We start from the raw sequence: 14,480 nt of genomic DNA on the forward strand, positions 1-14,480 counted from the left end.
CGCTCTTCATAGAAACCATACTTGGGATCTTGTTGAACAACCACCCAATGTCAATGTGATTGGCTGTAAGTGGGTGTATAAACTAAAACATAAGCCAGATGGGAGTATAGAGAGGTATAAAGCTAGGCTTGTGGCAAAAGGATATAATCAGACTCATGGTCTGGACTATTTTGAGACTTTTAGTCCAGTAGTTAAGGCTGCCACTATTCGCATCATACTTACTGTTGCTCTCAGTTTTAAGTGGGAAATTCGACAGCTTGATGTTCATAATGCCTTCCTCAATGGTGAGCTAGAAGAACAAGTCTATATGTCTCAACCTCCTGGATACTTTGACACTCAATTCCCGAATAGAGTGTGTAGATTGAAGAAGGCTTTATATGGCTTAAAACAAGCCCCACGAGCTTGGTTTCAAAGACTCAGCTCAGCTCTTCTTCAGTGGGGATTCAGCATGTCTCGGACTGATAGTTCTATGTTTCTGCACTTTGGAAAGGCCACTACCTTGATAGTTCTTGTCTATGTTGATGATATACTCGTAACGGGCAGCTCCTCCACACAGATTTCGTCTCTCATAGCTAAACTTGATTCAGTTTTTGCCTTACGAGATTTGGGTCAACTCTCATTCTTTCTCGGTATAGAGGTTTCTTACAATGAAGGCTCTATGACTTTGAGCCAAACCAAATACATTTCAGATCTGCTTCATAGAACTGAAATGTTTGATACCAAACCGGCAAACACACCTGGTGCTGTTGGGAAGAACTTGTCTAAATTTGATGGAGATCCTTTGGCAGATGTTACTCATTATCGAAGTGTAGTAGGGGCACTTCAGTATGTTACCTTGACAAGACCTGATATAGCCTTTGCTGTCAATAAGGCATGCCAATTTATGCAACAACCAACCACAGCTCATTGGCTCTCAGTCAAACGAATACTTCGGTATTTGAGAGGAACAATGCAAGATGGGCTCCTGTTAAGTCCTTCAAGTAACTTGACAATAGAGGGATTCACAGATGCAGATTGGGGTGCTCACCTTGATGATAGGCGCAACTCAAGTTGATATCTAGTTTATCTAGGAGGTAACTTGGTCTCTTGGTCCTCTACTAAACAAAAAGTAGTGTCTCGCAGTAGTGCAGAGTCTGAATATCGTGGTCTTGTTTTCGCTACTGCTGAGATTGTTTGGATGCAAGCCTTACTGCAAGAGCTATGTGTGCCACCCCTGCCATACCTCTCCTTTGGTATGATAATATCAGTGCTTACCATATGACAAAGAACCCTGTTTTTCATGCTAGAACTAAACACATAGAAATAGACCTTCATTTTATACGAGATCAAGTCATGAGAGGAAAGATCCAGCTGCACTTTGTTCCCACTGAAGAGCAGCCCGCAGATTTATTGACAAAGCATCTCACAAGTTCAAGGTTCTTGTCCCTCAAATCTCAGCTTTGTATAGCTCCAAGACCCTTTCACTTGAGGGGGGATGATAAGCCAAGAACAGAGGCAAAGGAGAACAGAGGAGTTGGTTACTAGTTGGTTACTGATGTCACGAGATGAAGCCCAGCCCACTTGTTGTATAGCTTTATTGTTATTGAGTTGTTATTTTTACCAGCTGTTATTTACAGCCTGTCTCCATGTACTTTGAACACTATATATATATTAAATCTCTCTCTTTTGTCTCTTTAACAAAGAGAGCAGAGTCTTCAGCTTCAGTTTTTCTATCTCATGCCATAATCAATAACCTAAAAAAATAGAAAAAATAAGAACAAAAGCAGAAGAACAACTCATATATACATAGATATATAGTCAACCTATTCACCTGGACGTCTCTATTCGAATCATCCAATGGCATTTCCTAGGCTCCAGAATAAGCACATTGCTCCTTGCCTATCCTTTACCAAAATTCGAAAGGTTTGTCACAAATTGAAATTCGAGACATTGAGTCGAGAACGTGAACCTCTTGATTAACCCATTGCTCGATATACATAAATAAAACTTTAAGCATTATAAGCTCCAATGCATACAACTTATTCAATACGACACATCTCATGATACATGTGTGTTGGATGCATGCTCGTATAGTGTCTCACCATAAAGGAAAACAACAATCGAAGCCCTGTCTCGAACTATTCCTAGGTGAGATAAATTTCACATTTAACAAATTTGCGATGGACCTCATGTTATTTGGGTTGTTTGAGAAGCTTAGACAAACCATCTTCAGTTTGGAATACTGGCTACGAAATTCGATCATCAAGGAGTCCACCTAATTAGCAGAAAACTAGGTACCCATTGATGCATCAACTTGCTCATGGGCAACATTGTATAGAGAGAAGTGTTTTCTCGCTTCGTGCTTTTCGATTCCAATGACTTTGATGGCAACTTTGGATCTACCTATCATGAGACACCATATCATAAGCTAATATCTAAAAAACACTAACCTAACTAGAGCTAGGGGAAATGGGGTGCCACCCACTGCCTGTGCTATGTGCTTAAGGCCAAAAACATTTATCTAATGACAACTTATATCCTAAACTCTAAATCCTATACAACAATAAGAGTTGTGTGAGAAAAACAACTCAACTAAACAAATAAAAAATAAAAAATAATGTTTACCATATAACTTTGACGATGGAACCTTAGATAAATATGTTGAAAATCCAAACCTCGTGGATAACACTCACAAGCCACAGAAGATCTCTCCCTCATAAAAAAAAAGTCTAGAAAACGATAGCAAACCTTATTTAATGCAACATAGCAAACCAAGTCAAGAGCGAATCATTGCACCAATTGGTGCACTTCCCCAAGCAATGCGAAACTCCACCGTAACGTGCATGATCTTTACTTTCTTAGCACAATTTTTCCCAATTAATCGTCACAAGCTACGCATTTATTCTGCATCACTGAAGAAGGCATTGAAGGAACTAAGTACCAAAATGGACACATCCAAGACATTGGTACCGGGAAGCTAAGTGAACCACCCAGGTTTGTTGACTCAATTGACTCATAGGACTAGCACCACATGTTCGACTCAATACCCTTGATTAGGGTATTAAACTTGTTGGCACGATTGACTCTTAAGAAGCATCTGGTCCCTGGGGTTCTTCATATATGAGGAACAAATCCTCAAATGAATCTCATCTTATCTCATCAACAGGAGGTGTTTCCCTACAGGTTAGCCATTCGCCGCTTAACACATATTTGGCCAGCCAATAGCAAACTCAACGGGTTCCCCAATGCTTGACTTCTTAACGTACCACTTTCCAAGAAAAAGGTTGGTTGATCAATCAAAATCCAGTAAATGCAACCTATAAAATAGGGATTAAAGAACAACAAAATGGACAAACTTTCTCCTTCCACAATCAACAAAACCTTCAAAAAAAGTCATTGGTTGACAAGATACCTGACAATCTCCTGTAAAAAAAAGAGTTGTGCGACAATAGTCTCCTTGATAGTGATTTTATTTTATACTTTTTAGTTTAAAATGTGTTTTTAAAAAGAAAACAAATAGGTAGTGACAAAATTTAAAAAACACTTTAAAAAATTTTAAAAATCACTTTAAATATTAAAAAATCACTTACAATTTTTTGAAACAACTACTTAATAGACTGTTTTCATAAAAGTACTTTTTTAAAAAAAAAATATTTTCACTAAAAATATTTCTTCCTTAAAACACACTCTAAATATTCTTTGTTGTTGTTATTTTAATATTAATTAAGATTTTGTTCCATTTTACAGATATGCTGGCGTATTTTTTGTCTTTTTCATAAAAAATTATCATTGATTCTTGCTCCTCATGATTTGTTATTTTCTGTAGGTATTGCCATTAACTCATAATAGGGATTTAAAAGTAGGGTGCCATGTCCTGACCCATAACCTCATACCGACAGTCTTCAAACTTTTTAATGTACGTACATTATATTATATCCCAACCAGTATTTTGTCTTAGCTACAATGGCAAGTGAAACCTTTGGTTGACTTTACTTGGATGGAGCAAATATCAAAATTAGAACTATCATAACATTTTTAATTCATATTTAAAAATTAGTTAATCCCCTTCTCATTATCATTCAACAAAATAAACAATTCTAGATATATAACATATCAAATTAAACAAAAATAATATATATATATAAATTAACCTTTATTTAATTAAATCTAAGAGTATTTTAAGTATCTCAAAATCAAGCACTACAAAACTCACCACTAAAAAAATATGTAATAAAATTTCAACAAAAAAATTACCCACAAAAATTAGTTTATTTAATTTTATGATATATATTAAGATTTTTTTTTATAAAAAAAACAATGACCTAAAATTTACATGAAATAAAAATTAAAAACAAAATAAATATTTTATAAAATCTATTCAAAATTTATATGCGTTTGTTTGTTTGTTTTTCTCATTTTTATTTCATATAAAGGTTTTTTTGGGAAAATTTCCATTTTTCCTTTTCAAAAAATTTATAATCAATTCTAGATATTATTATTATTATTATTTATTATTGAAATTTGAGGTTGGGAATGTGACCTCTTTGGGCCTTTAATGGCTACACATCTGTCTAGGTCTCATCTATTTTTCCCTAGATTTTTTTCTTTTTTATTAATAATCTAAATTTAACCATAGATTTAAGGTGTGTAATTTTGAAGATATATTAGCTATTTGTTGCATTATATTTTTATCGAGGATTAGGTGTTCACTTATATTATTAAAAAATCATTTATAATGTTTTCCAAAAAAAAAAACAAAAAACAAAATATGATATGTGATTCTCTTACAAACATTTTTAGAGAAAATACTTTCATTAAAAATACTTCAAGCAAAAATAGTACCAAACACATTTTAAGAGTATGTTTGGTAATAATTTTAAGAAGTAATTATAGTATTTGTAATATTTGAAAGATACAAAATTTTAAGTGTCGAAAATGTTATAAACAGATTCTAAAATCATTATCAAATATACTTTAAGAATGTGTTTGGTAGTAATTTTGAGAAGTGTTTTTTATATTTTTAATGCTTAAAAAATAAATATTTTGAAGTGTGAGAAAAGTTAAAAAAATTCTCAAAATCACGGCTAAACACACTTTTAGAACCTATTTGATAATGATTTTAGAAAAAAAATTTAATATTTAAAATTTTTTTATCATTTAAATATTATAAATATTATAAATGTTTTTTAAAATCATTTTCAATGCACTCCGAATCTACTTATGTAAGTCTGAAAGGAAGAATGATTTAAGAAAATGGGAGGGGATTGAAGTGTGAGGGGAGTAGATAAATAAATTTTTTCTTCAAAAAACTAAAACTCCATACATAAATTATTCTAGGGGGTTGCTATTCGCAACATCCCTTTTGCTAAACGTAACACTTTTTTGTCATATTTTTTTTTCCACATATACCATTTTAATAAAGAACTTTCTCTAACCTCCTCTCAACATATTGAACTTAAATTCTAGTTGATTAAGGCTGCGAATCACATACGAAATACAATGAATGACGAAATTCAATCATTCGATGACAATTTTTAGGTAAGATTTATAACTTTCATTTTTTTATAAAGAAATATCTATATTTATAAAAAATAAAAAATAAAATCGGCGACCTAGGTGGGGCTCCGACGTCCTGGGAAGCGGTGGTCGTGATTAGGGTTTGGGGCAGGGATGGAAGTTGACAACCACCGACGACAGTGGTTGGGCTAAACTTTTTGCTTATGATAATTATAAAAATCAAATTTATTTATTGTTTATAATAGTTACTAAATTACTTTTTATTTATAATAGTTAGAAAATTCTTCATGACATAAATTTTTGCTTATAATAATTATAAAATTCTAATTATTTTATTTGTTTATAATATTTACTAAATTACTAATTTTTTTGCAAGAAAACATTATAGTAGCCACATAAATTATTAATTTAAACAAGATTTGTTTTGGCTAATAGTTTATTTTAAAATTTTAATAATAATTTTTATTTTAAAAATTTGAGCTATGAATTTCACATTAAAACATTTTACATAATATATTTTTGGTGAAAAATCATTTTATAATTTATTATTTAAAGAAATTATTTTGTTTTAAAATATAAGAAGAATATGAAAAACAATTTAGTGTGAAAAAAATAAAAGAAAAAAAAAGAAAAATAAAAACAAAGTTTATGTGGGGTGGGGGGTTGGGTGGGTAAAGATGAAAAGGAAGATAAAAATAAAAGAAAAGGAATGTTAAAATGTGGGGTAAAGGTTGAAAAATAAAAAGTGGTGCAGTTGGGATGTGAGGTTGGGAAGGAGAGAGAGGGGAAAGGAATAAGGCAGAATAATTTAGAAATATAAAATATTGTATTAGTAAAAATGGTGTTCCTAATAGTAATTGAGTTATTTTATTGGGTACTTATATTTATTATACATATGTTATACTTAGCGTTCCTTTCCAAATTTTTTGTCTTTTTTAAAATAATAATAATAATTTTTATATGAAATATAGTAATTCTTTTATATAAAAAAATAGATTTATTATATCTTAAAAAAATTATTTTTAATTTAAAAAAAATTAAAACCTATACCTGAAATTTTATTATATATCTTTTTTTTTTTTGAATGAGAAATGAAGTGAATGAAAATGATTTTGGATGAAATTTCAAAATTTTAAACTTATCAAATTAGAGGCATTTAGTGAAAACTTGAAGGAAATTGATCCGTAAACAAAAATAAAAATAATATATATATATATATCAAACCCCACGTTTTCTATCGATATTTCCCAGAATTTAAGGTTAGCATTTCTTTGATGAAAGAAAAGACGGAATCATATGACTGACGTGGATGAAACTCATGTGACTAGGATTGATGTATAACACGTCAGTTGATTTGATTTGAACGCAATTACTTTCAGATGGGCAATACCTATAACTTAATTGCCGTTTCACATGTTTGTTACACTGTTGGGAAATTGGAATCTCATTTCTGTATTCTATTAACTTTGCTTTAAAAAGGACACTTTGTTACGGCTTTATATGAATATTTTAAAATGCCGTCAAATGAATAGTACGAAGGAAAAATCGTATGGAATCCCTTTGAAAAGAAGAAGAAAGGCCTGCGGAATTTACACGTTAGAAAGTGAAGGAAAATCTGTGGCGATTCACACTTTGACATCTTCCTACCTCCTTTGTTTTTCACATGGGATCCGATGCCCGGAACGGATACGAATTAAAAAGAAAAAAAAAAGAAAAAAAAATCCTGAAAATTAGGGAAACTTCTACTTGCTTTTGCTGGATTTTCTGCTTGTGGGAGGAGTTTCTGTCATTTTCTATCTTCTCAAGCTGTACATGGCAGCACTCTGTTGCAATGGTAGGCGGGCCCCTCACGCCACTACCAGCCACTGTCATCTTTCCCTTCATCCACCATCCCTTCCCTCTTCGTCTCTCTTTCCTGCCCTCTTTTTCTTTTTCTTAATTGTTGTTTCCACTCAATAAAGTCTCGACTTCGCTCTCACCAATCACCATCGCCTCGTTGTAGGCTTTGGGCTTTCATTTGGAAGAGGGAGAATAGCGATCGATCACCGACGCCCGACAGGTAATCTTGTCCATCACATCTTCCTACTACCCACCAATTATGGTGCGATTTTTTCATTTGGAACTGGGAAGTTCCTTTTGTGCTTCAGCCTTGATTGATTTGGACTATTTCTTCACTATTTAATCTTGACATGACTTTGTTTTCATTCTTATATTTACAAAAAATTAAAAATAAAATAGGAAGTTTCAAACGCCACTACCCTACATGAACATGAACACCAATTTATGGCATACCCAAAACATCCCGAGAGATCCCCCCACTTAGAAAACCTTGGTGCCAATGGCCTATTCTTAATTCTTCTTGTTTTATCCATAGAATTCAACCAGGGGCCCTGTCAAAAGGGGCCATGGGCGGTAGATTCTGATAATTACAAAGCCCAAAGTGGGGGTCTATTGATTGGACTGGTCTTGGTGTCAACTTTTCTAGAAGGGCAGAAGATAGTAGCATGATAATAGTAAAATAACTATTATTTTCTGGTTTTTACACGGGTGTGTGTGGTGATCCGGTGACCGACTCCCTTGACTTTGAAAAGACAGAGCAGTCTAAAAATTGCTTCCAATCGGAGAGCGCCACGTAAAATGACAACCTGATTCTGGACTTATATGCGTCACGGAGTGTTCCTGTGGTGACATTCTACTGTAACAGCTCCCTGCGTTTCTGTCACGGTATAATTGGTTTTTGGGTACACCCGCAATAGAGTAAGCAATTAGAAAAAAATTAGGGTGTGATCGGGTTGAAAGAAAATGAGATGGAGGCAAGAAGGAGGAATCTTACCAGTGGAGGAGTGTTGCTGCTTCTTCCGCACACATTAACATTTTGATTAGATGGTTCTGCTTATCAGTTATCACAATCTCTAGATATTAGACATATCTAGAAGAGGAGAGAGAGAAGGGGAGGGGAATAGGTGGTTGTGTTTCACTTTCCTTATAACGCTTGTCTAGGTATGGGAACCTCATCAAACCTCTTTCTTTCTATTCTTTTATTTTCCTTAAAATTTCAATTACATGATTTCTGAAGGTTTTGTTGATTGTGTATATGTATATGTAATCATTTTTTTCTCTCATCATATGATTTCTGAGGAGGTTTCAGTCTTCCTGGACGCCCATCCCTCCCAACGGAAATACCCAAGTCTGGCTTTTTTCCTTCTTAATGCCCATTGCTTTGTTTGTTCTTCAAAATTAATTTTATTTAGATTGACGGGTGTTTTCCACCCCCCCTTTTTTTTTGTAATTTTAAAATTTTATTTTTAAATGTTTGTATGCGAATTCCATGTAGAAATCGTATGAATTCGGGTGTTAATCTTCCTGTGAGTGCAGTTCTGGTTTTGGCTTTGATTGGGTTTTGATGGCGGAGCTGGTGTGAGATCTTTTGACTTTTGTCAGATGTTAACTTTACTACTAACTTGGAAATGCAGAACCTCCTCTGGATTTTGATCAGGCTCATTCTGGATCATGTTGTTGTATGAAAATTTTCTGCAATTTTTTTGGTCCTCGTTATTCTCTCTTCGGTTTCTGGTGAAACTGAGGAAAATAAAAAGAGAATAATTTCGTTGGTCTTACGTTAGTATAGAAGCAAAATGGTGGAATTATTTCATCCTGGCAATTGTGGAAACCCTAATTGTGTTGTGTTTCTTTTCTCTTTCCTCTCTCTCTCTCTTTCTTCCCCTGAAATTGGAAAAACCAATTTCTTCTCCATTGTTCTGCTTTCTTATCAATCAAACAGAGGAAATACAAGAATGGATCTTGTGTTTATTCTTTCTTATTAAAGTCATAGCTGGAGGGTCAGAGATGAAGTGTCCGTGTAATGGCAGTAGCTTCATCTCATGGTCTACGGCATACGATTTCAGTGGATCCCTTTTTACTAGTGATGATTTTGGGGGTTCCACTCAATGACAGAAACTTTAGATGCTAGGTATCTCTCAAAACCAAAAGTTTGATTAGGATTTGGCCCTACATAGTCTACCCTGGGTGGATTTGTGATACTAGATTGATGATGAGACTCATATTTACCATGGGCTTGCAAATTTCAAGGAGGTTTAAGGTCTTAATTTGAAGATCTAGTATACATGTGTCCTGTTTTGAGTTTTTATTTTGTTTTTTTACATTTGTTTCTGGAGTGAAATTATTGAAGCTGTGGTTGACTTGGTAACTCGTGGTTTTTTCGGCAATGTGAATTACTGAATTTAAATGTAACTCTTGGTTGTGAAGTGTTGCAGTAATAGTTCAACTGACAATTTTTTGAGCAGCAGCATTTTTTTTTTAAAGTTGTGGTTTTGCCTTTTGCAGTCCTTTGCATTTCTAGGTTGTGAGACCAAGAAACATGGCACCCCTGAACTGGTGTTTGTTTCTTCCAGTACTTACTCTTTTGGACTAGGATTAGCTCCTTACCACCATTTGTTTATATGGTAGTGTGTTCTATAACAAGGTAATGCTATTGTGGGGATCTGCAATGCAATTATTGGGGGCAACCAAACTAGGTTCTGGGTAGTTAACATGAGATCCCCAACAGAGGCCGCTTGGGTTTGCACTAATGGATTGCACTTTGCAGTTAGGGTTTGGGGCAACCATGAGTCCAAGTAAATGTTCTGAGCCCTGGCCTCCACTTTGAGCTCGTTTGGGTGAAGCCAAATCAAGCCCAATCCATGCTAACTCTGTTTGATCTCAATTGGGCACAATTAATTGTCATGATGCAGTGTTAATCAATTTAGGGTTGGTTGAATTAGAAAAAAAGTAGAAATGACCTATGCTTATGGTGTGTAAAAAATAAAGGGAAGAAAAACATGAATTACTTAGTAGTCTACTATGAATGGACAATTAGCTTTTGAGACTGGTATACAGCTTATAGCACACCCCAGGCCCCTGCTGTGGTTCTAATGACTTGTCTACACACAATCCTTGAAAGTGGGCCAACTTTTCTAAACCATGAAATCTGCTTTCTGACAAGATATATGGTGATCTTTGCATGTCACTTTGTTTTATGACTTGCTCTACAGACATAACTAGATGGAATGAAATGACGTGTACATGTTGCTAATTATCTGGTTGTTCCATGCTTCTTCACTTTCTCCTTTTTAACATTTCTCGGTATACAAGTTTGTCTCATCGTTTGTTTGCTGCATTCACATGAAAGATCAAATTACTGCTTCCTTGAGCTGTCAGTGAGTTCAAAACAAATTATTTATGTGTTCTTGTATTGTGCTTACTGTTATAGGTTGATCAAGTTTCCAAATTGTGATTCCAATAGCCATGCTTCGCCTTTGGGGTAAATCTCATCATGATCAAGAGAAGGATTTGCAGAAGTCTGATTCCAAGGTAATTTAAATGGAAAATATAAGAAAATATAGGCACATTTTGAGTCAATTTAGCTGACTGTATGTGCCTTATGTTTCTAATGATATTTCAGCATTCATTTCCATCTACAGTTATTTGTTCTTTTCAGTTTTAAGTTCATAATTATGAAAATTGTGTTTACTCTCACATAAGCGTTCTACATAAGATGAGCCAAACTTTTCATACTTATACTTTATTCTCTTCAGTTCCAAGCAAAGAAGATCCCCCCTAAGATAACTTTATGAAAAACACTGCATCCTCTTATACTATGTGCAGGTTCATGAGCTTAAGGCTGCACTTGGACCACTATCTGGACGTAGTTTACAGTATTGCAATGATGCATGCTTGAAGAGATATTTGGAAGCTCGGAACTGGAATGTAGACAAGTCAAAGAAAATGCTGGAAGAAACACTGACGTGGAGATCAACCTATAAGCCTGAGGAAATCCGCTGGGTAAGTTGATAAATTTTCCTTATGTTGAAGCCACCCCCAGCCGATCTGGCTTGATTGCCAAACTTCCTATAAGCAATTTCTCCTAGAATGCCATCAAGATGTCAACTGAGTTACAACCTGTCGTAATTAGTAGATATGTTGATTTAGATTTACGAGTAGTGAAATTTGCAGACTGGTAAATCTAGATGTTCAGAAAGGAAGGTCCTGATACTAAACAGAGAAGTGAAGCCAGAATTCAAGAATTGTGTGAATGGCTCATGAAGAAAAAAAATTCTGAGGGACCAAACTTTATTTTTTTGTATCTTCACAAAGATTAACAACTAGCTACACCAAGATCAGTAGGCAGAAACTAGCAGTCCCATGAGAAAAAAATAAGTGAACACCCTCTGATTCAAATGAAATTAAATTTAGTAGCCAATGTATTAGAGTGGTCAGGGATGTAATTCAGACAATGGGATATGAGAACAACTGTAACTGGTCACCAAGCCTGCCCAAGTTGATATAAATATAAATTATATAATACAATCATTTCATCCATGTCAGGTTTCATGTACTATTCTCCCTCTATCTCTGATCTTTTTTTTTTTGACAACTATTAGATACCCACTCTGTATAGGGTTGTCTGTATTTTCTTGTGGTGTCCATCTCTTCCCCGGTGTTACACTTTAGGTTTTGCTTGTTTAAGAAAAGAAGCTAGGAAAAAACTTTAGAAAATTTGTATTATGTTATGTTCACAGGAAAGCAAATATTTGTTTTTGTTGACTGCAATTTTCCAAAACTAAGGAGAACAACCCTTTTATAATTTTTGGAAGGCTGCTTTCTGCAATACTGTGTCTGTGTCTCTTTCATATCATATGATGAAAATATTTGAATAAAATAGTGCACACAAATCACAATTGTAATGATATGAACGTTGTTATGGAGCCCTCCTTTTCTAGAACCCTTTTGGTGGATCCAGTTTTCCCTAAATTAATCAAAATAATGTTACAGATTTAAAAATAATAATAATAAAAAGCAAACAAACAAACAGATTTTCAAAGCTAAGCTTTTTATTCACAGCAGTGTACCATGCATCTGGTATTGTTCTAACCAGAACTTCTTGTACCAAACACTGCCCTTCACTTCTCAAACCACCACCACATAGTTCTATTTCAATCCCATCTGTTCTTAATTCATTTATTCATGTGAAACACTTGCATCTCTGTGGTTGGTCCTGTAAAATTTGCACTTAACATATAGCCTTATTTCATCACCAGAGTGATGTTGCGACTGAAGGTGAAACTGGAAAAGTATTCAGAGCAAATTTTCATGACCGGCATGGGAGAACTGTTCTCATACTGAGACCAGGAAAGCAGGTATAGTATTTAGTTTTTTTTTTTTAACTTTGGACTCTGAACTTTGGTGCAATTAACACCTCTACGATTGTTACAGAATACAACAGCACTAGACAATCAGGTCCGTCACTTAGTATATCTCTTGGAGAACGCTATCCTTAATCTTCCAGAAGATCAAGAACAAATGGTATGGTTGATAGACTTCACTGGAATGACATTCAGCAACAGTGTGCCCATCAAAAGTGCTCGAGACACAATAAATATTTTACAGAACCATTACCCTGAGAGGCTATTCTTAGCATTTCTTTACAGCCCTCCACGGATTTTTGAAGCTTTCTGGAAGGTTTGAATTCTCTCCCTGACATAACTGGTTCTGAACACTGCAAAAATCACCACCATGTGAAATTACTAGAATGCTCACTGTTTACTAAACAATGTGATGCCAATGTTTTGTCCTAACTCCAAGTGTGTATATGGATATTTTCAAGGCCGGCATGCATAGTGTCTCCAACTGTTACAGATTTTAGATTGTGTGATAAAGGACTGGGAAGGATTACCCGTCTTTGGTGGAAAGCAATTTAAGTGAAGGATCCTTTCTTGAGAAAGGATAATAGCAAAAATAGTCTGACCTACTCCCAGAACTAAGGTTATAGCTTCCCTTAACACTGTCATGGCTCAACGCTACCACCCACCTACTTTAGGACAAAGCTGTTACAAAAACAAAGGTTCTTGAGTATAGATTGCTACCAATGGTTATTTGAGCCCAAATATTTTGTTGAACAGCTAATATTGTGCTAAGTGATTATTCCAGATTTTTGGAGTGATTTCGAGGGACCTTCGGGGGAGAGTTTTTAGATAAAGGTTTTTTTTAGAACTTGAATGTTCTCATTTTGTTTTCAATGTCTTTTGAAGAGCCATGGCCTTTAGTGCTGGGAATGGCTCTTTCCTTCAAAGTGTGTTCTGGAATTGGGAACCACTATGATTTTGGAGCTTTTATTAAAAAAAAAAAAAATTCAAAAATGCTTTCTGTTTTATTTAAAGCGAACGCCTCTTCTTTTTCTTTTTAATTAGCTATGGTTTAGACTACATTTTTTTTTTTCTTATTGAATGTATTTCCCTTTCAATTTTTTCGTGACAAACTACATATGTAAATTGCAGGCTGTCAAATATTTATTGGATGCCAAAACATTCCAGAAGGTGAAATTTGTGTACCCAAAGGATAAAAATAGCGTTGAGTTGATGAGTTCATATTTTGATGTGGAAAATCTTCCAACCGACTTTGGAGGAAAGGCCACGATGAATTATGATCATGAGGAATTCTCAAGGCTAATGACCCAAGACGATGTTAAATCTGCCAATTTATGGGGATTCGGCGACAAGCTGCAGCATGTTAGTAATGGACATTCTGTAGCAGAGGTGTCTCCAGAGCCTGCACGCCTAGCACCAGCAAGCTGAGTCACCCTCTTCTTAACTCGGCTGTATTTTTGTCACAGGCTGAGGAAGAATCAGCAAGATATCGGCTATGGCTGGAACTAGGATGGCCTGAGTAAATGATGACGATAATCATGGGTTTACTAACAGCAGATATCTTAGCCATGTTCTGGACAATATAAACATTTTTACTCTTATCCCTTTTATATTTTACTAGTTAAAAGGGGAACAGTATCTAGTATCTAGTATCTAGTATATCTTTCTTTACTCTGCCCTGGATGCCTAGTTTCTTTGAAATAAACAGAGCAATTAGCATGATATTATCTCGTTTTTCTCTCATTCTGTCATAACTAATGATCCAAAAGATGGTTTAGCAAA

The 14,480-nt window shown here is 34.7% G+C and overlaps 1 protein-coding gene across 3 annotated transcripts; it reads left to right on the forward strand.

Annotated features, from left to right (window-relative positions):
* Nucleotides 1-7,470: 7,470 nt before the first annotated feature.
* LOC117906182 (phosphatidylinositol transfer protein 3) lies at nt 7,471-14,439 on the forward strand. 3 transcript variants are annotated; one of them, XM_034819146.1, is made up of 6 exons: nt 7,471-7,555; nt 10,766-10,866; nt 11,161-11,337; nt 12,594-12,692; nt 12,769-13,014; nt 13,830-14,439. In XM_034819146.1, the coding sequence occupies exons 2-6, from the start codon at nt 10,801-10,803 to the stop codon at nt 14,124-14,126; spliced, it is 885 nt and encodes a 294-aa protein (XP_034675037.1). In that variant the 5' UTR covers nt 7,471-7,555; nt 10,766-10,800; the 3' UTR covers nt 14,127-14,439. The 3 variants fall into 3 exon arrangements, with proteins under 3 accessions (XP_034675037.1, XP_034675035.1, XP_034675036.1); XM_034819144.1 differs by lacking the exon at nt 7,471-7,555 and adding an exon at nt 8,212-8,496; XM_034819145.1 differs by lacking the exon at nt 7,471-7,555 and adding an exon at nt 8,549-8,683.
* The last annotated feature ends 41 nt before the right edge of the window (nt 14,440-14,480 follow it).

The sequence above is a fragment of the Vitis riparia genome, chromosome 18 (assembly GCF_004353265.1).
Source record: "Vitis riparia cultivar Riparia Gloire de Montpellier isolate 1030 chromosome 18, EGFV_Vit.rip_1.0, whole genome shotgun sequence".
NCBI lineage: Eukaryota > Viridiplantae > Streptophyta > Magnoliopsida > Vitales > Vitaceae > Vitis > Vitis riparia.

Coding starts and splice junctions, on each gene's coding strand:
- LOC117906182 (XM_034819146.1), top strand. CDS start 10,801: ATGCTTCGCCTTTGGGGTAAATCTCATCATGATCAAGAGAAGGATTTG. Junction 11,338..12,593: donor AGCCTGAGGAAATCCGCTGG/GTAAGTTGATAA, acceptor TTTCATCACCAG/AGTGATGTTGCGACTGAAGG. Junction 12,693..12,768: donor TACTGAGACCAGGAAAGCAG/GTATAGTATTTA, acceptor CGATTGTTACAG/AATACAACAGCACTAGACAA.